Here is a 25,778-nt window from a genome sequence, read left to right as displayed (position 1 = left end):
TGTTCCTATTTATTACTCAGAAATATTGAAATAGTGTTTAGATTCAGTTGAGCTGAGGTTTGTTGCTAAACAACACAAAGTAACCAGTACATGTGACTCACCAGCCTCTCAATGCGCATGCACGCACACACACACGCACACACACACACACACACACGACCAAATCAGTGTTGGATCCCATAGATTACTTGTGTTTTTTATTTTAATTTTATATTTGTTTTGTAAATGTGCTCATATGTGACATACCTGAGGTGAATAAAGCATTGACTTTATTTTTTCCCTACTGTGTCGTGTTTCTTCATTTACTATCATCACACAACTACCAGAGACACAAAACAGCATTTTGACAAACTGACTTCAGTCATAAAACCCTGAGATGGATAAAGATGTCCTTAAAGATCCAAACAAGTTTAAACAACTAATTGGACACAGGCTATAAAAATAAAATTGAGTCAATAAAAGCCACAAAACAGAAATGATGCGGAGCGATAAACCTTTGGCTTCGAGTCTTGAGAGACCCTGGTCCTCTCGTGTCCCTGGTCCTCTCGGGGCTCAGAAGGCGGGTCTGTTCATGTATTCCTCCATCGTCTGTGATCGGAGCAGAGATACGCCTCACGTGAGCGATGAGAAGAAAGACAAAAACACAAAGCGTCTGTCAGAGAAACCCTTCAAACACCTCTTGGAGTGTGTCGCCGTCCTCCATGGACACGCTCACTGCAACCTTGGATGTTTCTAGAACTTCTCCCCCCATCAGGAACTCGTCCAGGATGTAGTAAGCCTTCTCAAAGTTGAAGATGATGTCCAGCTCACAAACCTGGAACAAAATAGCATTGCATTAAACTTTCCTAATAGGTCATGTGAGTCATTAGAGAAGACAAACAACGTTTCTGCTGCATTACAACGGATCACCAGATCCCTAATTCTTTTTCATTATTTTCAGTTTCTGTGAATAAGGCGGGAGTGGCTGTTGTCCCGTCGTAGTGCAGAGGCTCCTTTGAGCCACCAGGGGGAGTCAGACTCGACCAGGGGGGGGGGGGGGGGGGGGGCAAACGTTTTGACTGGCGGGCCACAATGGGTTCTAAAATTTGACAGAGAGGCCGAGCCAGGAACAGATACATGTGTGTTTGTGTGAGCTAATATAAAAAACAAATGACATGAAAAAAGAAATTACATGAAAAAACTAATGACATGAAAGGATTTGGCTTTTAACAAGTAGCAAAGCACTTGCAAGGCAATTTAAACATTTTACAAACATGAACAATACAAAAACATGTTGTAACGTGACTACACATCATAACAACAGTTGAGGCCTGCGCCCAAACCAATTACCTCACTTGAACTTCTTTATTATACATTCATTGATTAAAATTCACTATAGTTTGCTACAATGTACTGGAAGAACTATCAACCCTTTCAAATGTAAATGACCATTGTAAGCATCCAAATCAAGACTGCATAAAATGTACAGTCACCAAATCTGCAGCTCTTATGAGTGTGTAAAGCTCCTTTTGCATGAAAACAAATGCAACTAATTAAGACAAAGACAAAAAAAGTAGCGCATTGCATATAACTGGTGCAGGGGTGCAAAGCTCTGCTGACTTCATGAGGACCAGAGACCTAAACGCAAGACTTTGTTCTCTTCCTCCATTCATTTTCACTGCTTCTGACATGGCCAACGCAGATCTCATGGTCCTCTATCGTTCCCACTGTGAAATTGCTCCTCCCAACTGCAAACCCCTTAACGTCCTACAATCGGCACATATTTTATTGGCTGCATCATAAACCAGCCATTCTAAACTGGACCACTTTTCATTAAACAGTCTTTTATCTATCTTGTTCATTTTGGGGTTTCATGACCAGTTCTTCTCTCTTGTGTCCTCCACCTGCACTGAGCAGTTCTATCAAAAGCCCCCACCTGTCACGTGTGTTTGCGTGTCTCTGTTGCTTAGTAACGAACGTACGGCGGTCGATGTGGCGTGTGAACTGGTTGAAATGCGTGCGTGTCGGCGTGAGGCTTCAGAACCTGCAATGAGTTCATTATTCAGACGTGTTTGGAGGAGACTGCTGTAACGCTTTTCCATTTAAGTGCTACTAAAATTGTTTTGTTTTTTTTCCAGCGGGCCCAAATCGGTGCCACCGGGTCGGATTCTGGTAAAACCAGATAACATCATGCAGGTTCACCAGAACCTCCTTCAGCCCAGACTCCAGCAGAGACCAGTCCGTCGTGAACAGACCCAGATCCTCCAGCAGAGACCAAGAGAGTCAACTGACTCCTCCTGGAAACCCAGGACGTGGTGCTGGATCCCCTGGAAGGGAACAGAGGCTCGGGAGAACCAGAACCAGGACCAAGAGGGGCAGACTGCAGGGTTGGTCAGAATATCTGTAGCAGCATACTAAATTAAAACTGCAATATTGTAAATATTCTATTAATTTTAATTGTGATAAAATGATCCTCTGTGAAAAAGACGAGAATTCACTAAATACATAAAAGTATCAAACATTTAAAGACAAAAGTCTGACACTTTTTATAAAAAGGATTTGGTTTAAAGCTCGTTAGTGAGCTTACGTTGCCAAAGTATTTGTCCAACAGCTCGACGTATCGGTGCAGCACCTCGAGGGTCAGCAGCTCGTTGTCCTGGTCCTCCAGACCCGTGCAGAAATACAAGCTGGCATACCTGCATGCGGATACAGGGGTTAAAGGTCGCATGTAGAGAAACCTATGAGCACATTTGACAGCATGACCTCAACTATCAGGTCATTAGACTCCTGTATGGGAGTCCTTGGATCAAATGTATTTCAAATGGAAGAAGAGGGAGAACAAGCACATACATGTTTGTATCTAATTCTACTAGTGGTTGGTTTTATATATACTCAGTATATTTACTTTAAGTGTTTTAAGGGGACAAACAAACATTGCAGAAGCGTCAACTAATCCTGTTTCTTCACACTGGGGACAAATATTAAAAAAGAATATAAAAAAGACAACAATTAATTAAAATAATCAACATTGTTTTAAAATGTTTGTATGTAAACTAGTGTCTTTCTTGAGCATCGACATATAGAAATATAGGGAGAGACCAGTAGAGGCCCATTGACACCATCACATCTCACTTTAGAACTTTTTAAACGTACTGAGAGTAGAACCGTTAACTCCGGACCTTCACTAGATACTGCAGGTGTTCCTGATGATGCAGTGGAACGTGTAATGCTGTGAGATTTTAACTATTACAATGACTGGAGGTGGAGACCAACCAGGAGAGGATTATTGCTGTGTGGACGTCTTGTCAGTGACGTAAGGTCAACCAGACATCGACTCGATCCAGTGCGTTTTAGTCTGCGTTCTGAGGTTTTAGCAAAGACGACCCGCTCAAGTGAATCATGAGGCATAAACGCGGTCGAAGGGCCTTTCTGCTCACGGCCCGAGGAGGACAAAACACGGAGCACCACCGTGTAATTGTTACACCAATGATAAATTATGTCGTCACCTCTTGTAAACCACCTTGATGTCCCTCCAATGGAGGAAGTTGCAGGAGCGAGGGGGACGTGCCAACACCAACGCCATCACGTCCCGGATGACCTTCTTCTTCTCGCGGTCCGATAGCGGCGTGAACCATTTCTGCAGCCGGAGCTTCCCCTGCCGGCTGAACAGCAACAGGAAGCGCATCTGGAGACGGCAGAAAGTAGGGACATGTATGAGAAAAGGGCAGAGAATGCTGACTCATGAAAGGTTTGTGTCTTTCTTTGAGCTACAAAGACGAAACCTCCGATTCTGCAAAGTGAAGCCAGTGAGGAAGTGTCTTGAAACTTGGAATTCTCGCCACTGACCAGATTGTGTTGATACATTCGCTCAGTAAACATTGTACACTCTCTAGTTTCAAGTTTTGTAAAATATGGTCCATGTCAGATAGCAGGCCGTGCGTCACAGGCGGGGCCCTACTGTGACTGAAAGGTTTGCTGCTGGTGCCAGAGATTAGTGGCGAAAAATAACAACAAAAACATGGCGCCGACGGGCACAAACCGTAAAACCATAAAATGACCAGCAGGAACATCGTTTGTTCGGAGTTTAATGTTGTTTGCTGCTTGTAAACAGAGGAAAACAAACAGACACACACACACAGTAATAAAACTTTCATCAGCCGTTTAAGCAGACTGCAGCTACAGCAGAACCTCCCGTGAGCGAGTGTTGCACCAAACAGTATTCCGATTGCTCAACTAGGAATGTGAATCAAGACCTCTAAACACATCTGTAGCACCTCTGAGCGCAAACACAACGCGTGGTGTTGTGCAACAGCAATCAATGAGAGCTCTTTGCACTGAGGTGCGGCTGCAAGCAGCACGGATTCCCTCTGCAGCAGAATACACCACAACGTGCAACAACAACGCACGCCCGTGCCGGATAGAGATGAAGGACGATTTAAAGGCTTTGTGGTTAATTCAAGTGCAATTACAGATTTAAGTCCTTAAACATAAAAGCACTTCTGCAAACAAAACCAACCGTCTTGAGATTTGCATACATTCGCCAGTCTGACACAACATGCGAAGGCTTTTCTCATTTAACAATGACATGTGATATATTTCATATATTTACCCCCTAAAATAATCAGGCCCTTCAATAGATTACATTCGCTGAAGCAACAATTACATGACCTTTGATCTGGGAAGTCGTCAGAGTGAAATTCCGTAGGAAAGAAGTAAAGGATTCACAACCGGCAGTAGAGTTCTTCCATCGGGTGACACGCGGCCTCCGGGTCCATCGCAGTGTGATGAGCTGCCGTTACCTACAAACAGGGAGATCATACACACAACAAGATTCACTCACCATCTTGTCACGGCAGTGAAATGACAAATGATCCCAAAATAAAAATCCTCCAGACTGTAGTAACACCTGCCTGAGAACTATCCGACTAGAGCCCCGCCCCCTGCAGTGCCCCAGCCTCTGATTGGCTACTGGACACCGACAGGTGAATCCCTGCAGGCGGTGAGAGATGTTGATTTACAGTACTAGCTCATACAGTTAGTAATGTACATTTAAGAGTGTGTTTAGGAGTATAAAACACATATTACTTTGATATTTAATGGCCCGTTAAAGAAAGAATCCAATTAAGGGAAGCCTATTCTAAGAAAATGCTCTACTCACGTTAGTCGTCACATTTACAACATTTTCTTCTTCTGTATTTATCTATTAGATTATTATAAATAATATAATACATAATGTCGTTAGGTCTTTCTTTACCTGACGTTAACATTATTTCAGAGTATAGAATGTTATGTTGATTAAACGAACGTAGCCGCTCCGTTAAGCTAACTCAGCTAACGTCAGTTAGCTTTAGCCGGAGCTAGCTGCGTTGCTAGCTTCAACGCCCGCCTCTTGTCAGGTAACTTGGTTCATGTTTTATTTTACAGTACAGCCTATTTATATTCTCATGCGATAGTATACGACAAACCTATTCGTACTGTTACAGTGTACTTACATATTAAGCAATAATGTCACCAAACGGCTGACAATCAACGTTAGCTTACAGTAAGCGTTTATTTCAGTTTGAGTGGCCACTCAGTTGAAGGGGACACATACGGGTACTTCACGGTGACGTTTGTCCGCGTGTCAAATGACGCGGCGAGAGGCCGGTGGAGCGCTCGCCCCACTGACGTTAATTCAACGGAGCGACACGTGGTTTGTGGTCCCGCGGGGTAAAAAAAACGCGGAGGAGAGAGCTCCGCACAGCGAGAGGCTTCCAGAGCAAACGCACCATGTCTCTGTACCGCAACTGCGCCTGGTTCCTGAAGGGAATGACCGAGTTCACCAGGTAAGATGCCCTATTTCACAGGTGAGATGTGACTGCGGTCAACATGTCTGATGTGCCTGTTGTCAGAACTTATTTGATTTACTATGAAAAGGTTTAACAAAGTGGGACAGCTTTTATATATTCTCATTGCCTCATGGTGTGATTGTAATATGTATGTATGTAGTATGTTTTATTACATAAAAACACTTTTTATTTTTATTTAATTTAAAGTTTAAAGTTTAATAGGAGTTATTCATATTTATCCTTTACATGCATATCCTTAGGCATTGCCTGTGTTGATCTGTCCTAAGAGGTGGGAAGGGTTTGGGGCACTCATTATATTGAATTTTGGGGTAATATCAATCTCTGATAAAAAAGTAAGTTATAAAACAAAAAGGTAATGAGCATCTCATCTTCTGAAATGTGAGGATTTGCCTTTTCTCTTCTTTCTCTTTTCATCTTCCTATCATTTGGTTTTGAACCGTTGTCCTGACACGATGTCGTCACTTTTCACCGTTTACTGACGTTTAATAAACCAAATTAAAGAAATTGAACAATTTAGAATTCCATCATCCGATCAGTGGACTACAGGAATAACCATTTGTTGCTGCATTAGTATTGACATCAAACTGATGAGTGTAGGTTGTGTGAGGCGGGTGAAAGGTCATTTAAAGCTTAGAGAGGCATGTGTGAGTTATTCTTTCTGTGATCAGTTTGCAGACGTTGTGACGGCTGCAGCTCTTCTTTCACTCCCTGATTTATGAGTTGAGTAAAAGTTTACAGGGACTCGGCGTGGAGCTTCACCCCGTGTCGTCTGAAGAGGTGCTTTTGTCATCGTTTCCCCTTCCTCGCCCTTTGTTCTGTGTTATCTTTCCTCCCAAAGAGCTGCGCGGCAACCCGCTCTGGCCCGACACTAATAGCTCTCGGCATGACACCATCGAACAGAGCGGGCATTTAGCCTCTTCCTTCAACAATGGCATCCAGGACAATGGGGGCAATTGAAGTCCTTGTCGCCACACACACACACACACACACACACACACACACACACACACACACACAGGCCGATCCAGTTGTCACCGTCGGTCGTCTCACCCCAAACCCCCTTCTCATCGGAGACGATGCCAGGCACGCTCTCGTCCTCATTGTGTCCGTACAGTAAAGCCGTGAATAGGCGCGTTACACTCAACAGGCCGACCTCAAACGCTGACCTGGGAACACTTTGCCTCTCAGACGCCCCCTTTGTTCCCCCGAGGGTCATTGCCATGATGCAGTAACCCGTCCGTCTCCCTGCAGGAGTGCCTTCCAGACGGCTTCCAAGAGGTTCGTGGAGAAGGACCTGGAGGTGTCGGTGGCGGGGCGAGCCTTCATGATAACGGGGGCCAACAGCGGCATCGGGAAAGCGGCGGCCATGGCCATCGCCAAGAAAGGTGGTGACACCGGTCTGGTTCATGAGAACCATTTAAAAAGCACGTGACAGTAAATTGGGGCGATACTTACATGAACCCACGACTATCGTGATAGACTTTTCACAAAATAGCCCAGACCGGATAATTCAAAAATAGTCCAAAAAGACCTTTGTGGGTGTTCGATCAGCCGCCACTGACGCACGTTATGCACACGGCGGTAAAGTAGAATGCATGTTCCACGTGTTCAGACTCTCTTCTCGCCTCAACGTCGCAGGCGGAACGATCCACATGGTGTGCAGGAACAAGGACAAGGCCGAGGAGGCGCGGGCCGATATCGTCAAGGAGACCGGAAATAAAGTACAGCGCGACCGCTTCTAAACAGGCTTTTTGCATTTTCTTTACACCACGGTGACCAACTGGCAACCATTAAACTGCCGTTTCAGGAGGTGTACGTCCACATCCTGGACCTGACGGAGACCAGGAAGGTCGGGGAGTTCGCTGAGGCCTTCAAGAGGAAGTACAAGGCCCTCAACGTGCTGGTGAGCGACGAGAGAAGCTTACCGCCGTACCGGGGAACATAAACGGCCTCCTTGTTAATTGCTTTTTACTGCGTCAGTGTTGACCGGAGTGTCGTGTGTCCGATCCACGCAGATCAACAACGCCGGCGCCATCATGAGTGAGAGGGACGTGAACGCCGAGGGGCTCGAGAAGAGTTTCGCCTCCAACGTCCTCGGTGAGTCGCAGGTCAGGGGTCAGGGGTCAGGCGCGAGGGGAAGGGTTGACGATTTTTTTTATTTTTGTTCTTGTCCACCAGGGGTTTACATTCTCACCAAGAGTCTCATCCCCTTGATGGAGAAAAGTGCTGATCCCCGAGTGGTGAGTCCGCGGGACACAAAGGAGGGAGGGGGGGTCGGGGGTCGGGGGGGGTTGCCTGTTACGTGTCGTACTGCAGTAACAAGACGCATTGGAACTAGATGACGAAGATGGCGACCATGACTTGCGTCTGAAGCGTTTACGGTGGGAATGGTGTGAAATATGTTTTACATTATGCCTGCATCAAGCCGGCTACCTCTGCCCCCCCCCCCCCCCCACCCCACCCCTCAGATCACGGTATCTTCGGGAGGGATGCTGGTGCAGAAGCTCAGGACGGGAAACCTGCAGTCAGAGCGGGGGCACTACGACGGCACCATGGTCTACGCCCAACACAAAGTGAGACTTTAAAGGGTTTAAAGTTTAAACTGAACGCAGAGACAAAAACCTACAATGAGTGTTTGCTACATCAACCAAATACCAAAGGGTTAACTTTTTTATTCATTTATCACTTAATTTGTTTCATTAATTAATCAGACACTAGGATATTTAGTTGTTTTGATTTTGATTTATACAATGATTTGTAGGGTTCATTAGAAATATTGTTAACTCATCCATTTAGTACGAATATGTCTTCCTCTTAGTTACGGTTTAATTATTTATCTCTTACACTTGTCTTGTATAATATCAGCCTCCAAAAGAACAAGTCAGCTAAATCCAGTTTGTTGACTGTGAGCCATCATTCACGTCTAGTCGGTTCTGCAAAGGGCAGCATTGTGAAGGAGACATGTGAGCCTCACCTGCTCGGAGACGTCCTCACGAGAACAGAATCTGAGGACACGCTTATTTGTGTGTGCGTGTTTGCGTGTTCCAGAGGCAGCAGGTGGTGATGACGGAGCAGCTGGCGAAGACTCACACGAACATCCACTTCTCCGTCATGCATCCCGGCTGGGTCGACACTCCAGGTACGCCCCCCCCCCCCCCCCCCCCTCCACCACGGTAACAGATCACGCTGGGGGAGGGCATCCGTATTGACCTTGTGTTTTCCGTCTCAGCGGTGGCCAACGCCATGCCGGACTTCCACCGCTCCATGAAGGACAGCCTGCGGGCCCCCGAGCAGGGGGCCGACACCGCCGTTTGGCTGTCTGTCGCCGAGGCCCCGCCCACAAACCCAAGCGGCCTCTTCTACCAAGGTACGACGAGACGGGCATCTTCGTCTTCACCCTCATCCTAAAGACCAAAAAAAACATGTTAGTGCTCCGAAACGGCAAAAGACCGGGAGAAGAGAAGCAAACACTATCCACTGAATCACAAGGCCGAGTGTGTGTGTGTGTGTGTGTGTGTGTGTGTGTGTGTGTGTGTGTGTGTGTGTGCGTGTGCGCGCTCATTGAGGAACTGTACTCTCTGGTGGTATCTGGCACCAAAAGCAGCCCACTCCAGCTGCAGTGGAAACAGGCCAAACCCTCACACACACACACACACATGCACACACACACACACTCTCGGCCTTGTGGTGGAGGGTCATAACTTAATATGAAAATCCCTTCAGCAGAGACACAAACATACTTCATTCATCCGTTCACTGTGCAAACAGGAGGCATGTAATCTGTGAGGCTTTCCTCCAGTAGGTCTCCAACGTGTGTGACAGCTGCTTCATGTTATCTGGAGAATAATCTGCGCATCCGATTCATTACAATGAGAAAAGTCATGAGAAGCAACGAGAGGGATTCAGTCTGCGGCCCATCGGGAGACGTCGCGCATCACTTCGATCCTTCTTCTTCATGCTTTGTTTTGCGTGCAGACCGGAAGGTGGTGTCCCCCCACCTGCCACTGGCTTGGACCCACAGCTCCCCCCTGGAGGAGCAGAAGTTCATGTCCCTGCTGGAGGACCTGGCCAAGACCTTCCAGGCGAACTGAGCGCCTCTGGTCCAACGCCGACTCCAGGCCGGGCTCGGCACCCTCCGAGGATCTAACACGCCGCCAGAGTCATACCCCGTCCGCGTGACACGTATCGGAGGACGGGGTCAACGGCCTAAATGCTTTATAACTATTTTTATAACACGTTTTCTGAGGATTTAAGAGTGATTTTATTCCCCTGAAATGAGCTTTCAAATGCACCTTCATCTAAAATACACTGTGACTTTAAGAGAGCTGTCAATCAGATGGGAATCTGATGAGACCAAAGTCACCCCCCCCACACTGCATCGTTGATAATTCAATTTAATATCCATAACACTTGTGTGTGGTTCTCATGTTGTTGTGCAGCAGTGCTCTCTCTATAAGAGATAAAACCTAAAGTAACAACTGCAGCGACTTTGAAAAACTGTCTGAGCTGATCTTGTAAATGTCTCCTTGAATAAAGAAACTTACAAATATTGTGTCGTTGTTGCTGCAAATTACATTTTGATTCAAAATAAAAAAATCTGTGCAGAAATAAAATAGGCAGATAAACATATCAGAATATCTTTATTAAGCATCAATTCTTTCCTCTCTGCGTCCGGCTGAGGGCTCAGAGAGACCGTAGTCAATATTATCAACAGAAGGATTGAAAAATACAGTGATTTGTTTTGAGATCCATTAAATAAACGAGAATCGGAAGTCAAACCAAAATAAAGAAATCATTTACAGAGTTTGTGATTACGGTTACCGAGGATTTGTAATCTGTGTCCATCGTAGTGTTTGGAATGATCGTTTGAAAGGAAAAAGGAGATAAACCGTCACTGACACTGGCATCGGTCCTCCTGATTGTTCGGAGCGTCAGTGGCCCTTTAGATCCCAGAGGATTCATCGTGACGTGACTTTGGGTTGTTCAGAGATCAGTTCCCAAATATTAATGATTTTAATGCACTAATCAATATTTCATTATATTAAAGGAGGATCAAATGAGATTTCAAAGTTGAGGCTATTATAAAGCAACTTAACCGTTAACCTCGCGTCAAGCCGCCTCACCAAGGAGCCAGCTCAGCATAGCATAGCGTGTATGAAGTTGAAGTTTTAAAATGAATTTAGAGCAAAACCCCCCCCCAACCCCAAAAATACATCCATTATTATTAAAAGATTTACTATTGCACATATTTGATTTAATCCTTTAACGTATTGAATATTAAGCAAATTAATATTTCCATAGAAGAAGTTTTATCCCAAAGCTTCCGGAATAAAGACGCGTTTCCCTTCAACAAAACGACAGAAAAGAAGAAAAAAATATTGAAATGATAAACATTCATGCAAAGAAATTTACTGACAGATTGAAAAGGCATCCGGCCTTCAGTCAAACCCCAGATATTACAGTGTGACGGGTAAACATCCTTTTACAACGATTATAGATACTTTACTACAAATATACACGACATGATCAAAAACCTGGAATGTGACTACATTTTCAAAATCAGGAACTCCAACATCATGATGCTCATTCTTACCCCCTCCTCCGATAAGGCGATACGCGTTAAGTTGGACATTAGGAGACGCCAGCTGTTATTTACGAGGACGCCACATGGGATCCTTTGAATCAACACGCGCCCAAACTACAGAAAACGCTTCGATTCAGAAGACAAAAAGACCACGAGGTGTGCAATTCAGTGCAACTGTAAGAGTGTTACGAGACATCTGGGACACGCGTGTGAGCCTACAGCTAAAGGTTGTTAGCGCTGATGAACGAAGGAGAACGTAGTGCCACCTGGAGCTTGGAGGACCTTTTAAGTGCATTTATCTTATTTCTCCAACCTCGGCTCCTAGAGAGCGTGATGGATGTCTGCGTGTTGGTAGCGTGGCCCCATGGATGTCTCCGCGTTGGTAGCGAGGCCCCATGGATGTCTGCGCGTTGGTAGCGTGGCCCCATGGCCTGGGGTTAGTGATGTCACGGCAAGGCGGGACGATTCCGCTGCACCCTTTGCGTGGTTACACGAGGACGATGGGGGACAAGAGACGCTGACGTAAAACCGGCTGGGTGATTTAAGGCCGGCCGGTGAACGGGGAGCGATGGAAGGAGACGAAGCCGGCTGCTCGGTGATGCAGTGATGAGGAGGAATGAGCGGTGGGACAGTTAGTGTGTGTTTGTACCGACAGATCGGTGACTTGGGGAACTTTACAGGGTAATAAAAAATAAAAAAAGAAGCATCTGAAATATTAATGTAGTGTAAACGCTAATATCAATACCATTCCTCCCATAGGGGAAATCATTACGGTGCATGCACACACACACACACACACACACACGCTTGGAGTTCAAAGACAGCAGTGTGTCTCTCTCACACACACAAGCAGGCCTGATTGGAGCTGAAGATCCCAGGAGTGTTTGGGGGGGGGATATACTGTACAGAGGGGTTTCCATGGCATCGGGAGAGTGGGCAGAGCACGGAGGAGGGGGTTTGGGGCCTGGCCAATCAGCGCGAGGAGAAGCCTGTTGCTAAGCTACAGCCAACCACCTGCGTCACATCCCAGATCTGTGAAGACAAACAGACAACAATGAATAAAAAAAAGGGGGGGTGGGGGGTGCGTTATCACAGAGCGGATGCACAACGTACACGTGAGGTGCAATATTACATTCTTTAAAACGACAATAAACATATTGCAAAATGTCTTTGTATGTATTTTTGTATTAATTTCAATATGACATGAGACAAAAGGAAATACTTTTCCATTTTAGTTTCTAGTAGCACTGGTGTAATACTCTGCATATATTCATATTTTCAGCTTCCTCTTGTTGTCATTCCTTTTTGCACAATGTGTTCACATTCGACTCGGATTATCTTGAACCAAATAAACGACCTTGACTATGCGGTCGCTTCCACAGGTGACCATCAGGCCTCTGGACGGGTCCATGTCCATGTGAGCGATGTTGTGCTTCCCCTCGTGGAACGTGGCCAACGGTGTCCGACTGCACAATAGACACACAAATCAGAAAAGGCCTCTGAAAATAGGAACAGAATGTGAGCGGTTGCGACGGCGTGAAGCGGAGTCACTCACTCCTCCTCCTTGACGGTGTCGAAGCAGGCGTCACACACGCGCACCGGGAACTCGAAGCCCATGACGGGGAAAGCCGTGCGCTTAGAACTACATTTCCCACACACAGCCTTGCCGCACTTCCTGCAGTGGTGCTGCACAAGAAGGAAACCCACATTTATCCACGAGTAGAAAACACATATACGGCACAAGGTGTTAAAAAGGGACGGCGGTCCGACTCTACCTGTCGGAGCCCCATGGTCTTGGTGTCCCACATCTGCTTGATGTTCCAGAAGAACGGCTGCTCGCACTTCTGACACGAGTCGCTGTCCAACCACGGCGGAGCCTGCAGACACGCGTGGAACCCAGAGGAGACTCATCAAACACAAATGGATTCAACCCCGGAAAAAAAAGTCACCTCCGGACCTGTTGATCCATTTTCTGACTTTAATCTAAATTGTTTAGTCTCCGTCTTTAAGATTTAGGAATAGTACAAGAAATTATATATATATTCATATTCTTCACTCAGGTTTTTCAAAGGGCCTTTTTTCAGCATTTCTGCGTGGTAGAAGTATTACCTGGTTGTATTCTTATTTAAAACAATTGTTAGCGCTGCACTTCGGCCTCTGGTGGCCAGAACGAGTATTACAACAACAAACAAGTTCCCTGCCTCTTTTCTCAGAAAACGGACGAAGGAAGAGAAAACCATTCCGCGATAAACGTTTCTCTTATTTCTCGTCACCGTGGTAACGGACCTCTTCCCTCTGCGTGTCCATGTTCCACACCGCCATGCCCCCGTCGGCCGAGCACGACACCAGCTGTCGGGTCAGCTGGAGGTACCGGACGGCCTGGACGCGCTCGCTGAGGGAGAAAAGTAATACTAATAATAATAATAATAATAATTATCACAATCGACTTATCAATACGTGGACACACATGTATGAATAACAGCTTTGCTCAAGCGTCAAACTGTTAAATCCCCAAATGGAAGACTATAAAATAGACGAACACGTAAAAGGACCAAAGGAAGGGCTCACTGGTGTCCCTGCAGCAGCAGCGTGCGGCCCTTGCGGCCCCCGATGTCCCACATGATGACGCTGTGGTCGGCGGCCCCCGAGAACAGCAGCCTCTGGACGGGGTCCCACCACAGGGTTGCTATGCTACCTGCACAGAGAGGAGCACACCTGTTACATGGGGGGGGGGGAGGGGGGGAGCGGCGAGATCATCCCTCGCTGGCTCCACCTGGTGGCAGCGAGAAGAGCCGCAGGATGCGCAAAGATTACACTTCCTCCTCACGAGTAAAAAGGAGCTGCTGGTCGGACAATAAAGCTCTTAAAGTAACCAGTGGTGTGATGAATAGCAGCAGTCGGCAGGTACTACAAACGAAAGGTGGGTCTGACCTTTCCATTCGGTTTGTTTAGATTTGATCTGGGCTTCCTTTTAAATATTAGGGTGGAACTCCTGCGTGTGCACAGCTGGGAGGAATTAATAAGTATTATTGTGGAGGTCACGTCTGCAGATCAAAAGAGAGGAAATGTCACGGTGTGAGGATTTGTATTTTTGTATTCAATTAAAAAAGGGAAGGGCAGACCGACACTTTGCCTGTAAGCAGCGTGTCTGTGATGACGAAGCTTTTTGGGGTGTGGAGATCCGGGTCATATCTGGCTCCCAAAAAGAATGACGACGTTCCGTCCAAGCGGCGTACGTCACGTGGTCACTGCCGCGGCTTGGTGAGCATTCCCCGTTTGCCACATCTCAATTCAAACTAGCAGATGAGGGGTTTTGTTTTTCTGCTGACTGAGAAATAACTGTTTCCATCATCATCTTCTAAAGCCACATGATGTGGTGAAGCGGCCCCACATCCAGCCAACGGGAAAGTAAATGTCTATGAAGCTTTTCTTCAATGTTTAAAAGCAGTTTCATTCTTTTGCACCCTACTGAATTTCTGTAATAAGTAATGACGCCGTGTGGACGTCTACTAAGGCCACACCTGCACAGCCGGTGTTGAGGGAAAATGTTTCTTATTGTCCAATATATATTCGTGGTATAATCATTTCTAGGGGAATTGGGGAAGTAGGCATATTTATAAATCCACGTAGGTGAGTTTCAGTTCAACGGAGGGAAGGAGAAGCTAACAGGAGGCCTGGAGACAGAGTGAGACGCTAAGCAGGCAAGGTTGCAAAGATATGGAAAGACAGGAGTCATTGTGACACTGGGGACGGCAGAAGGTTTAGGACAGGATAGTGTAGAGACACCAGCGGGGGGGAGGGGCAGCGGTCTTGTGTGTCTGTTTGTGTGTAGACAGAACGGGAGGGCCAGTGAGACAGAATCAACCGACCAACAACACCGGGAAGAGAGTTACGCAGTTAGGGTGGAAGGGGAGGGCTTCACTCAATCCACTGGTCAAAGAAATGTATAAACTCATGTGTTGTCGCCTCGTTAGTGTCTTTCCAAAAGGAGCTCGGTTTATTCGAGTGTTGCTGCTCCAATAAATCTGTGAATGGAAGAATCCAGATCTCCAGTGTGTCCTGTGTGTTACTGAGAGGCCCCGTGAGGACGTGGGCCTCCCGAGTCAGATAAAAGCAGTGAGTTGAGAGAATGATGGGAAAATAGTTAAAACGATGAATAAATGAATCACCGGCTTACGCAGCGGTCACGTGAGCGGTCATGTGACTGAGCCGTTACCTTCATGGCCCTTCAGCGTGGTGATGGTGGAGTACGTCTGCTTCTCCAGCTTCAGCAGGGTGATCTGCCCCGAGTAGTCGCCCACAAAGGCGTGCTGCGTCTCGTGATCGTATCTGGGCGGCGAGTCAGGGCGGGAAACGGGCACACTGCCGCACACACACACACACACACACACACACACACACACACACACAGGGACAGAAGGATACTGCAGGCAGGAGGCCCAGGCGGTGAAGACGTGTCTGCCCAGCATGCTTCCACTCTGCGTGCACATCCAGCTCACACTCTTGTCGTGGCCGGTGCTCACCACCCACTCGCTCTCCAGGGAGAACACCAGGTCCGACACGCGGTTCTGGTGGGCTGCAAGTTTCATAGACATCTTATAGTTCTCATTCTTTGTTTACTTGTAGTCTCTGCTGTGTATATTTATATATATATATATATATATATATATATATGTAAATATACACACACACACACAGATAGTGATTCTGATAACAACGTGCCAGCAGCCTGAGCATGTTTGAGCTGCTTTTTAAGCATTGGCCAATGGAACCGCGAGATTAACTGACAGAAGGCTAATGGCGACGTGAAGCCCCGCCCCCGTCTCAGGAGAACACACACATGTTTCATCTGGTTGTGAGTGTTGTTTGCTGCTGGTTCTGAACCAGTAGGAGGATTCCAGTGTGGAGTTTTGCCCTCTGAAGCCACAGCTGTGTTTTATTCTGATAGAGTCACATGATCGGAGGACTAATATGACATGAGACGAAAGGAGAGAAAACATTGAAAACTCTCGATTTCCTAAAGCCTTAAGTGTTGTTTTGTTCCATCAAATCCAAAGATGATATCTTTAAAAGGATGAAATCCTCTCAATGCAGGAGCCGGAACAAGAGTTGTGCACAATTAACGGCGCATAATCAATCGAATGATCAAGACTTGAGTCTATCATTATTTTTCCAGATGCAGGTTTTCAAAGCATCAGTCGTCACAAACAACACATCAGAGAGACGTAGTTGTGCGTGTCGCGTCTTCTCACCTGGATACGTCTTGACGTGGCTCATCTTGTTGAAATCTTCAGAGATGAGAAACTCCTAGAGGGGGAACAAACAGGTTTCAAATCAAACAACCACGCCGACGTGGCAGCTCACCCGAAAGCAGACACGCAGCTCGTCGAGAGGCGGCTTCACTCACCACCACGGCGCCGTTGTCCTGACCGATGAAGATGCGTCTGCTGTCGTGGTGGTACGACACGCAGGAGCACGGAGCTGAGAGGGGGGGGAAAGATGCAGCATCCATGAGCACCGAGAGTGCTTCAGTACACACACACACACACACACACACACACACACACACACACACACACACACACACACACACACACACACACACACACACACACACACACACACACACACACACACACACACACACACACACTTACAGGAGACGGTGTGGTAGATGCTGGGCCAGTACTGGCCGCTGTCTCTCTTCAGCCAGACTCGGATGGTTCTGAGGGGAGAAAAGAAAAAACATGAAAGCGATTTAAAGTGATCTACAATGGCGTGTCTTTCTGTAGTATGTTTCATGTTAGGGTTATACAAGTGCATTTTTGATTATCTAGGAGTAAAGATGTATACAAATGCATTAACATGACATATTAGGATTATAGAATACCCTTTCCTACTGCCTCTCAAAGGCCTCACGTACAGCCACGTGGTGGACAACAATACATTTGCAACTAAAATAAGCTTCTATCAACCTTTTTCAAAAGGTTTTACATCTATTCCAGTAAAATGTCTGCAAAGCCACGGCGAACGGAAACATGTCAAAAGCCGCGTCTGTGTTGGACCTGATTGTTAAAGCGCTTCATCATCGCCCCACAGCTTCCCTTTTGTTATCAAGTGGGTACTTCACCGGTTCCTTTATCTTTGAATGAGGTTGTCGCTTTGTTGTCACACTTGTAACCACGCATGTCGGGCCTGGTATCACTTCTGGTTTCTGTGTTGGACTCATGTGAACCCAGTTACACTTTGATGTACAGTGCAACCAGGTGTCAAACGTGTGACCTTCAAGGTCGTATTAAGGCATACGTAGTTTAGATAGTAGGCTTTAGGAAGAAACTTGGGAATACAGTGATTAAAAAACAAAAAAAAAACTTTTCTTTACTGATATTTTTGTCATTAAACCAAATAGAGGTCAGTAATTTAATCATAATACTAATAAAATATCGTTTGCTTATATAGCACTCAAAGCAGTAGTCAAAATCACTTTACACGATAAACAGAAATAAAAAAGCAAATACGCCACAAACAAAATAAGTGAAATAACAGTAAGAAACACAAAAAAGTATAAAAAACACCGTCCAACTAAAAGCGTTTCGTTGGAAATACGTGTGACGAACTAAACTTCTCCAGATTACGAGCAGCACTCGAAGGCAGCAGTGGTCAGTTTGAGAAAGTAGTGTTTACCATCAGCAGTAGCTAACGTTAGCTAAGTTAGCTCGTTAGCATTAAATCAACATAGCCGAGAGCATTATAATACCGCCACGTAGTCATATGGAGCCGTGAAGCTACATACTTTACAATAAATAAATAACATTATTTTTCCAGTTTATTATGACGCGTGGTTGTTTGATGGCGTTATATTTTGTAAAGGACTTGAGGGCTCCTTTTTTTTAATCCCCGCGCCCTCTTACGATAATCTCGGTTCCATATGCGAGAACTAAAATGTTGAATTCTGAAAGTGAGAAAACACAGATGTTAATCGTCTTTCATATTTATCATTCCTCGGCTCGAATTTTGTGTGTGTGTCTCTCATGACCAGCAAATAGACCGAGCCCGCCAGCTCGCTCCCGTCAGACCGGAGCTACCGTTAGCACGGTGGCTACGAAAAGAAGAAGTAAAGTCACCTGTCCTCGCTGACCGTGATCACTCCATCTTCCTTCGGTATTAAAACGGCGGCGTTGACCGCGTCCGAGTGTCCCTCGATCTTGTTGAGGAGAACCGGCCTGGCGGTCTGCGGCCTCGAGTGGATCTCCGCCGCCATGGTGTCTGGGTATCCGGGCGGTGTTGTTGCTCCTCGCTCCCTCGCGGTGAAACGCGGGATCAGCTGACACGCGCAGCCGCTGTCGGGATCACCGTAATGACCGTAAGAAACGGGGCCGCGGGCGACGATTCTCGCTGCGTCCCCCCGTCGATCGTACCGCCGCCCTACGCAGGACGACGCTGTGCCTCGGTGGCTGTTCCGACCCACAATCCTTTGCGCAGGAGACCAAGGACCCGATCCCAACACGGCGCTTTGCGTTCACGTTTCCATGACAACGACTGGTGGGTATTTGCTTATGGGTTTAGGTCCCGATGTGGACGTCTCACAAGTCATATATAGTCGGCCTTGCTTGTTTTTGTCAAAACTTCAAATAAATCCGTAGAATAACCTCCCCGTGTTCCCTTGTATAATCCCACAAGGGATTTTATGATTTAAAATAGCAGATTATGGCCTAATTGTTGATCTATACGTTTGAGTTCTGTAACTGTTCCACTACTGTAACTCAAGGTGTCACTCCTTGTTAATATAGTTAGGCAGCCCAGAATCATATGAAGTTACATTTTGTTTGCATACAAAGAAATGCTGTGATACAGCCCTTTTTTTTTACAGTTAAATAGCCGTTTTTAAGAATTCCCCTTTAAAATATACCATAACTACATCTTTACAATTCAAATCAACGTGGCTTTATTGACAGAAGTTTCAAAAATGATGGAAGAGAATACAAAAAAAAAAAAAAGCGACACTTTAATTGGATATTCCAATATTTGAAGTTCCAGAAGTAAAAACTTCACATTCTAGAACTAATATAAAGAACATTAATATTGAAAATGTTCAATCTAAACTGGTAAATCAGAGTCCTTAGAAACCTCTTCAACATTCAATACAGTATTTGGTGGAATACATGCACGTGCTACTTAACAAAAAGGTTTGGATTCATTGTCCGGACGCTCGATCATTTAAAAATAATGTAAAACTACAGCTATAAATATGTGTATTCATTTAATCAAATATGAAGCAAGTATGATAACAGAAGATGCATCGAGTTAACTTAGAGGAGAAACTGGAGTGCAAGAACTTAACAGTTGCACGATAAATAAACTGATTCTACTACTGCAGAGTTGAGAAAAATACACAACTGACATTCAAAGTCTTAAAAAAATGTAATAACTTCAAAAAGTATATAAAAAACATTAACAGCTGAAAATTTTAGTCAGCAAAAAAACGTTTCATGAAGCATGTCGTGCGTTAAAGAACATTGAGGACATTAAAAAAAAGCAATATTTAAAACAAATAACGCGTCCCCACTGTACATAAGTCGAGAGCAAAGTTTGTGTCCGTGTGCAGAAGCATTTCCCACGCTGGCGTACGACGCTTCCAGTGACAAACCAGTGGAGTTTGGCCTCAAGGCTGGTTGATCTGGCCCATGAAGAGGACGGCACCTGGGACGGAGACGGGACAACTCGTTAGAGAGACACTCACACACAGGTGAACCTGGGCGGGGTTCAAATAATAATAATAAAAAGTACCTGTTGGCTTGTGTCTGATGAGGAAGAGGAAAGGTCTGTCCACTGACACCCAAGGTGGGGAGGACCGAGCAAGCAGGATGGCAGCTGAACACAAAACCAGGTCAGAGCCGCCAAAAGCTGTGGTGTGAAAACGCTCAGGACAAATACTCACTGGTGGCCGCTGCTGCTTTGGTTCCATCCTCGTCCACCACCACTTTGGCTTTCTGCAGAGCCTTGGATACGTGAACGGGCTCAGCACCTGAGGACACAACGCCGGGATCTGGTCACCTTTGAGCAAAGTAGAAATCATACCTGCACTGGTCTGTTAAAAGGTCTCCTTCACTGCTGCATGATGGGAGTGCAGAGCCTTCAGCCCGTTCCGCAAGAGGAACTTTTATGACCGCAGACATTAGAAGCACAGGTGACTGAATGAGTCATGCTGAGAAGACTGATCTCCCTTTGTGGTTCACCTTGTTGCCTTTTAGCCTGCTTCACTCGCTCATTACAATGAAACAAAAGTCATATTAAATCACTTTAACATGCAGCGCCTTATCAAACCAAAAGCATTAGATTAGTCGAGACTGACACTAATAATAACAAGGAAAAAATAGCTTTAGTCTAGCCGATTCCTCATTGGTTAAAATGAATAATGTAAAGAGTCCATTTATTCTGGAGTAATCCTATAATCTCAGAATACGCCACACGGGGGCAATAGACCCAAACATTTACTCCATCCCTCAGGGGGAGCAACAGAACAGACGGCATCTTGTTTTTCACGGCGACCGCTAGACCCAACTCGTGCTTCCAGCAGTGAAAAGATCACCAGGCTCCTTTTCCCTTCCAGGGCTCGTGTCTCCATCACTCACTGAGGTGTCTGAAGTCGGCTTTGCCCTCGATGAACATGTCCGTTATCCCCAGCGCCGAGAGGGAGGCTTCCAAATCCACCTCGGCGTCAACGGTGAACCTACAGACAAAAACACACAACACAGTCAGTCAGTCAGTCAGTCAGTCAGTCGGTCAGGTCAGTCAGTCAGTCAGTCAGTCAGTCAGTCAGTCAGTCAGTCAGTCAGTCAGTCAGTCAGTCAGTCAGTCAGTCAGTCAGTCAGTCAGTGAGTCCCGTGCACGCTCTCACTCTCACTTGGGGATGAGCAGGCGGACTTTTCTGGCGCTCATCAGTTTGGTCCAGCCGTGCACAGCGGCCGTGCTGATGTGCGGGATCACACGGGAAAGGGGCGTGTCCTCCTCCGCGGGCAGAACGATCAACATGCTGACGGTGTTGCCGTGATACGGCAGCTCGATCACCTTGTATTTCAGCCCCTGAGGCGTGGCGGCGATGCCTGGCAGAGGAAGAGTAGGGGTCAAGGGTTAACAGTCAAAAAGCCTGCCACAGTGTGACTAAAGAAAGGAGTGTTTATTCATGCTATACATCTGTTGAATAGGATTTTCTGATGAAAAATGGGTTTATTTTGAGTCTGACAATTATGTAACTTATTTCAGCCCTACGAGATGCATTAATTTGGTTTTCTAGGTTACGGTTGTTTCTTGAAGCTTGACATGGTGTCGAATGCGCTTTTGACTTTTTAAATAAACCTTTCAACTTAAAAAAAAAGAAAAAATGCACCTAGCTGCTAAAAACAAAATGACAGCTGATCGGTTTATCAGAGGTCGACATAAAGTCACAGCAGCGCTGCGTTCGTACGTCTCACTGAGGCCAAACTGGTTTTCTTCCAAACCATTAAACAAAGTCACACGAGGATCTGAAGAGATGAAGCAGAGTACGTAGAACAAAACACGTTCATGAAACAGAACTGCTTCCAGCCATCACCGACTGATTTATGGCCGGGACAAACTCTTGGCGCAGAAGAAACGAAAGTACACACACGCGCGCGCACACACACACACACACGCATCTGCGTGTTACAGCGGACTGCAGCGCTGTATGACAACCCGTCCGTCTAAGTATAGACGAGCTGACTCGTGTGTCACTTCAGTTCACACAAGACTAAGAACATCCCACGAATGTGGCAGTTCTAAACTTGCCCTTCCCTGCAAACAAACAGACGGATGAGTCACAAAACAAACCAGTTAGAACGACAACTTCATCAAGAAATGTGCAGCAACAGCAGCTTCTTATCTCTAATGTTTAAGACACCCGGAGGCCTTTTTTAGACCAACGGTTAGCCAGAAAACGTGGAGGTCAACGAAATAGGACGCATGTTAATAATTCACCTTCCAAATGTTTTAGAAGGAAATTGTACCCATGTAGATTTGTTTCCAAGGAAACGTCTTAAGTCCCTGTTGTTGCCTGGCAATGATTTATCTTTTTTTTATTAAAAAAAAACAAAAACAAAACATAATTTGTGCAAGAAAAACGGACTAAACAAAGTCTAAGAAAAGTTAAATACTCTTTAAAGACACCACTGACACCGTAAATTAAAGCATGGAAAGATAAAAGTCCGAATTAGCTTAAATATTAGAGCTTTTCATTTTTTACAAATAAACATTTCTTTAGCTTCTCTTTTTGTGTCTTGTGGATTTTATGTAAATAAAAATGAAGGATGCATCATAATAATTACATATATAACATAAAGAAATCCCTCTGGATCCACTAATGCAGAAAATCCAAAATTCTAGTCATCGGTCAATGATTGCTGTGTGACTTTTAATTGACTCCTCAGCTCTTATGGGGGATACAAATAAATAATTAACCGTATCTGGAATTGAATCCCAACTCATCTGAATAAATGATGCAACCATCTAGAACATCTAGATCATCAAGTCGCTAACTGAATGAACTAAAGTGAATAAAGAGTCTCAGTGCTCCAAAGCAGAATCCCACATGGCCTCTCACCGATGCTGAAGACAGACAGCTGGGACATCATCGGGACTTTGAGGACTTCTCCGTTGCCCCCGGTGAAGGGCCTCATCTTGGTGTCCTCTGGCTGGAAGCAAGACTTCCACAAGCCTTTGAAGTAGATGGCGTCCACGGCGACCAGACGGGTCAGAGCCGGATCCAGCATGTCCGCTTTGATCAAGCTGGGGATGTGACCTGGATAAATATTCATATTCACTTCACTTGACTCTAATAGTGAATCAATAACGCTCACAGCCGCGTGAAGGAGGAGCTCTCTGAGGGAGTCAACGTTGTGAGCACAGCTCCTACCTTTGGTCTTATTGCCGACCCACTTGTTGATCTCATCCGCGGCCCCGCGGGGGTCGCCGAAGTCCAGGCTCCGGCTCTCGCATTGGAAGTTGGCTTTGTTGGCGGTCACAAAGGCCTCCTCCATGGGGAAGCCGTCCTGGCTGAACATGGCGTTGGCGATCAGCACCACGTCCTGGTTGGACTTGGCCGTCAAGGTCTTGTGCAGCTTCTTCAGCATCCTGTACGGGCCTGCGGGGACAAAGTCAGCTTTCAACATTTGGGGGCTCGTCTGAAATCTGCTGGGACGGCCACTGGATTCTAGTCCCTCGACTTGACCCCGCCCCTCACCGTTCTTCTTGTAGCGCAGGCCGTTGAGGACTTGCTTGCGGGTGTCTCCGTGGGCGCCCGGCAGCAGCATCCCGAGGATGGAGGCCACGCCGTGGGGGGAGAGCACCACGTTTTCCAGGGGCTTGGAGCGGACCACCTGCTGGAACACCTGTATGCCGAGATCGGAGCCCCGCTCGGCGTAGGAGGGGGCCTGGGACGCCTTGTGGCCGTACGCGGTCACCAGCGCACAGAGGCACAGCACCGAGAGGCGCTTCATCGTCAACTCCACAGCGGCCTGCAAGTAGAGAACATCAGGAGGTGTTTTGTTGCAAACCACATGGCGGTCCCATCTCCGTGTTGCATGCACAATGTAAGTAAAACCGAAATCCACAGTCGGCCTTCTTTGTTGTATCCATCCGTAGGTAACCACCCTCCTCACATGACCCTTTGCTTTTAAGCAGCATGTGTTTATGAGTGCAGCAGGATCAGAGTAACTCTCACTCACACCGCTTGAATATTAGTTCCAACCACGGCCGCCCTCCTGAAACCAGGCTCTGCCGTCACTTTAAATTACAGACAAAATCAAACTATTTTGGGAAAGTGATTCAGCCCCCCCCCATCCCCCCTCCGTGAGGCACAATGCATGGAGCCACAGGAGAAACGCCTGCAGACACGTCAACACTGAGACAAGTTCTCACTCGTAATCGTGGTTTATTGTTTCTGACCCTAAAAGAACTGTGCAAATGTTTGGGTTCCTATATTAGCAGTGAAATCCCGAAGATTGTTCTTTAAAAAAAAAAAAAATGTTTAAAAAAAAACAAAAAAAACATTTGGATTTCCAGAACCGATCGTGTGTTGGTTAAACGTCCGGGAGTTTAATAATAATTCTAACAATAATACTTATTTATTCGTCAACACCAGCAGGCTTATTGGAAGGAGCAGCACGTTTCACCGCAATTGTTCTAATGCGAAGTCCCGCAAACAGCGTTGTTTAAATATGTGGATAGTTTGAGGCGTCGGTACCGAATAGTATTTAACGGAGAAAAAAAAAATAGCAACGCTTGTAGCATCTTCTCGCGTGCCAATTAACGCCGTTATGATGACGTCAGGTGACGTTTAACGGTCGGACCTTTTGTTCTAAAACAATTTACACGTTCGTTGATTCTACCGTTGATGTGTAACGTTAAAACAAAAAAAATAAATAAATGCGAGAGTCCGTAACTTACCTGCCGGGGACGGGGGTCGGAACGCCGCAGGTGGAACGTTAACCGGGTCGGTCCGCTTCGCGCTCGGTGAACCGGGAGGATTCGCGCTGCGGTGTGACGACAACTGAAAGAGAGATTCCTTTATTCCGGAGGAGAGAACGACGACCGAGTGACTCGTCCGGTGCTTCACGTACGGACTTTATTGACCCGAACTCCGCCTCCTAACGAACCGCCGGGCGGACTCCGTTAGCGCCGACGGCTAAAAGATAACGGATCAACCGCTTCCGGTGGGGTTTCAGATTAAAGGCCTTAAAAACGTCGTAATGTTCTCTGTTGGCACACGGTTATAGTATCAGGGGCTTTAAATTGCGATGGGAAATATTTAGCGTCGTGATACATTTCGTTGCTGTACTTTGCAGAGTTGTGGCTCGTGTTTTCAGAAGAAGCAAGAGAGAAAAATAATTTACTTTTTAAGTCAATGCGTTTACTTCCGGTGTTTTTTTGGCCAACTTGATGCAGCTGAGAACTCGTGTTTACAGCAGGAAGTGAGAATAATGGTAGATGTTTAAAAACAACATGTTCGGTCACATTCAATGAAAAGTGACCGAATTAAAGTTAGATCTTTGCTGAAAACAACGTTAACAAGTACATTTTGCTGAATTAAAACGTCTCCTGTTCAATCTCATAGGAAAGTTTGGTTTTACTCCATTTTGATTTAATTTTTTACGATTTACATTACAAGTAACCCCCAAATGAAGCCCGCTCTCAAAAGACCACACAAACGCACACACTCTTACACACAAACGTGAAAAAGGGCTCAGGCTCAATTACATGCCGCTGCAGCCAGAGAGGATTACGAGGAGGTTACAGGAGATTAAATCAGAGTGTACTGGCAATTATAAGAAAATCCATGGTAAGACTGTGGC

The 25,778-nt window shown here is 46.0% G+C and overlaps 5 protein-coding genes across 11 annotated transcripts in view; 2 read left to right on the top strand and 3 right to left on the bottom strand.

The window, feature by feature from the left end:
• scg2a (secretogranin II a) overlaps window positions 1–272 on the top strand; it is a gene marked incomplete in the record, with an annotated part of 3,277 nt that extends 3,005 nt beyond the window's left edge. Inside the window, 1 exon segment of the mRNA XM_078107047.1 lies at window positions 1–272.
• On the bottom strand, window positions 183–5,597 carry ap1s3a (adaptor related protein complex 1 subunit sigma 3a). Of its 7 annotated transcripts, none has more exons than XM_078107101.1 (7): window positions 5,472–5,579; window positions 4,890–4,969; window positions 4,648–4,778; window positions 3,486–3,664; window positions 2,567–2,675; window positions 677–814; window positions 183–588 (listed from the first exon to the last, which is right to left on the bottom strand). In XM_078107101.1, the coding sequence occupies exons 4-7, from the start codon at window positions 3,662–3,664 to the stop codon at window positions 553–555; spliced, it is 462 nt and encodes a 153-aa protein (XP_077963227.1). In that variant the 5' UTR covers window positions 4,648–4,778; window positions 4,890–4,969; window positions 5,472–5,579; the 3' UTR covers window positions 183–552. The 7 variants fall into 7 exon arrangements, with proteins under 7 accessions (XP_077963227.1, XP_077963238.1, XP_040028273.2 ...); XM_078107112.1 differs by having other exon boundaries at window positions 4,708–4,778; XM_040172339.2 differs by lacking the exon at window positions 4,890–4,969 and having other exon boundaries at window positions 5,472–5,597.
• Window positions 5,594–10,377, top strand: dhrs12la (dehydrogenase/reductase 12-like a). Its single transcript, XM_040172300.2, has 10 exons — window positions 5,594–5,804; window positions 7,080–7,213; window positions 7,467–7,549; window positions 7,636–7,731; window positions 7,844–7,925; window positions 8,007–8,068; window positions 8,297–8,401; window positions 8,877–8,967; window positions 9,058–9,195; window positions 9,804–10,377. Exons 1-10 carry the CDS (start codon window positions 5,749–5,751, stop codon window positions 9,917–9,919), a joined length of 963 nt encoding a protein of 320 aa, XP_040028234.1. The 5' UTR covers window positions 5,594–5,748; the 3' UTR covers window positions 9,920–10,377.
• A 74-nt stretch (window positions 10,378–10,451) lies between these two features.
• Window positions 10,452–18,979, bottom strand: wdfy1 (WD repeat and FYVE domain containing 1). Its single transcript, XM_040172288.2, has 12 exons — window positions 18,537–18,979; window positions 17,070–17,137; window positions 16,820–16,893; window positions 16,665–16,719; window positions 15,838–15,988; window positions 15,629–15,741; window positions 13,981–14,107; window positions 13,699–13,804; window positions 13,188–13,289; window positions 12,968–13,098; window positions 12,770–12,878; window positions 10,452–12,444 (listed from the first exon to the last, which is right to left on the bottom strand). Exons 1-12 carry the CDS (start codon window positions 18,671–18,673, stop codon window positions 12,385–12,387), a joined length of 1,233 nt encoding a protein of 410 aa, XP_040028222.1. The 5' UTR covers window positions 18,674–18,979; the 3' UTR covers window positions 10,452–12,384.
• A 354-nt stretch (window positions 18,980–19,333) lies between these two features.
• Window positions 19,334–25,536, bottom strand: serpine2 (serpin peptidase inhibitor, clade E (nexin, plasminogen activator inhibitor type 1), member 2). The gene is made up of 9 exons (XM_040172619.2): window positions 24,874–25,536; window positions 23,669–23,942; window positions 23,342–23,569; window positions 23,030–23,227; window positions 21,317–21,515; window positions 21,045–21,142; window positions 20,351–20,437; window positions 20,200–20,283; window positions 19,334–20,112 (listed from the first exon to the last, which is right to left on the bottom strand). The coding sequence occupies exons 2-9, from the start codon at window positions 23,922–23,924 to the stop codon at window positions 20,075–20,077; spliced, it is 1,188 nt and encodes a 395-aa protein (XP_040028553.1). The 5' UTR covers window positions 23,925–23,942; window positions 24,874–25,536; the 3' UTR covers window positions 19,334–20,074.
• Window positions 25,537–25,778: the final 242 nt, after the last annotated feature.

The sequence above is a fragment of the Gasterosteus aculeatus genome, chromosome 1 (assembly GCF_964276395.1).
Source record: "Gasterosteus aculeatus chromosome 1, fGasAcu3.hap1.1, whole genome shotgun sequence".
Lineage (NCBI taxonomy): Eukaryota > Metazoa > Chordata > Actinopteri > Perciformes > Gasterosteidae > Gasterosteus > Gasterosteus aculeatus.
The sequence above is the reverse complement of the archived record's forward strand: the minus strand, read 5'-3'. Positions and strand labels throughout refer to the sequence as shown.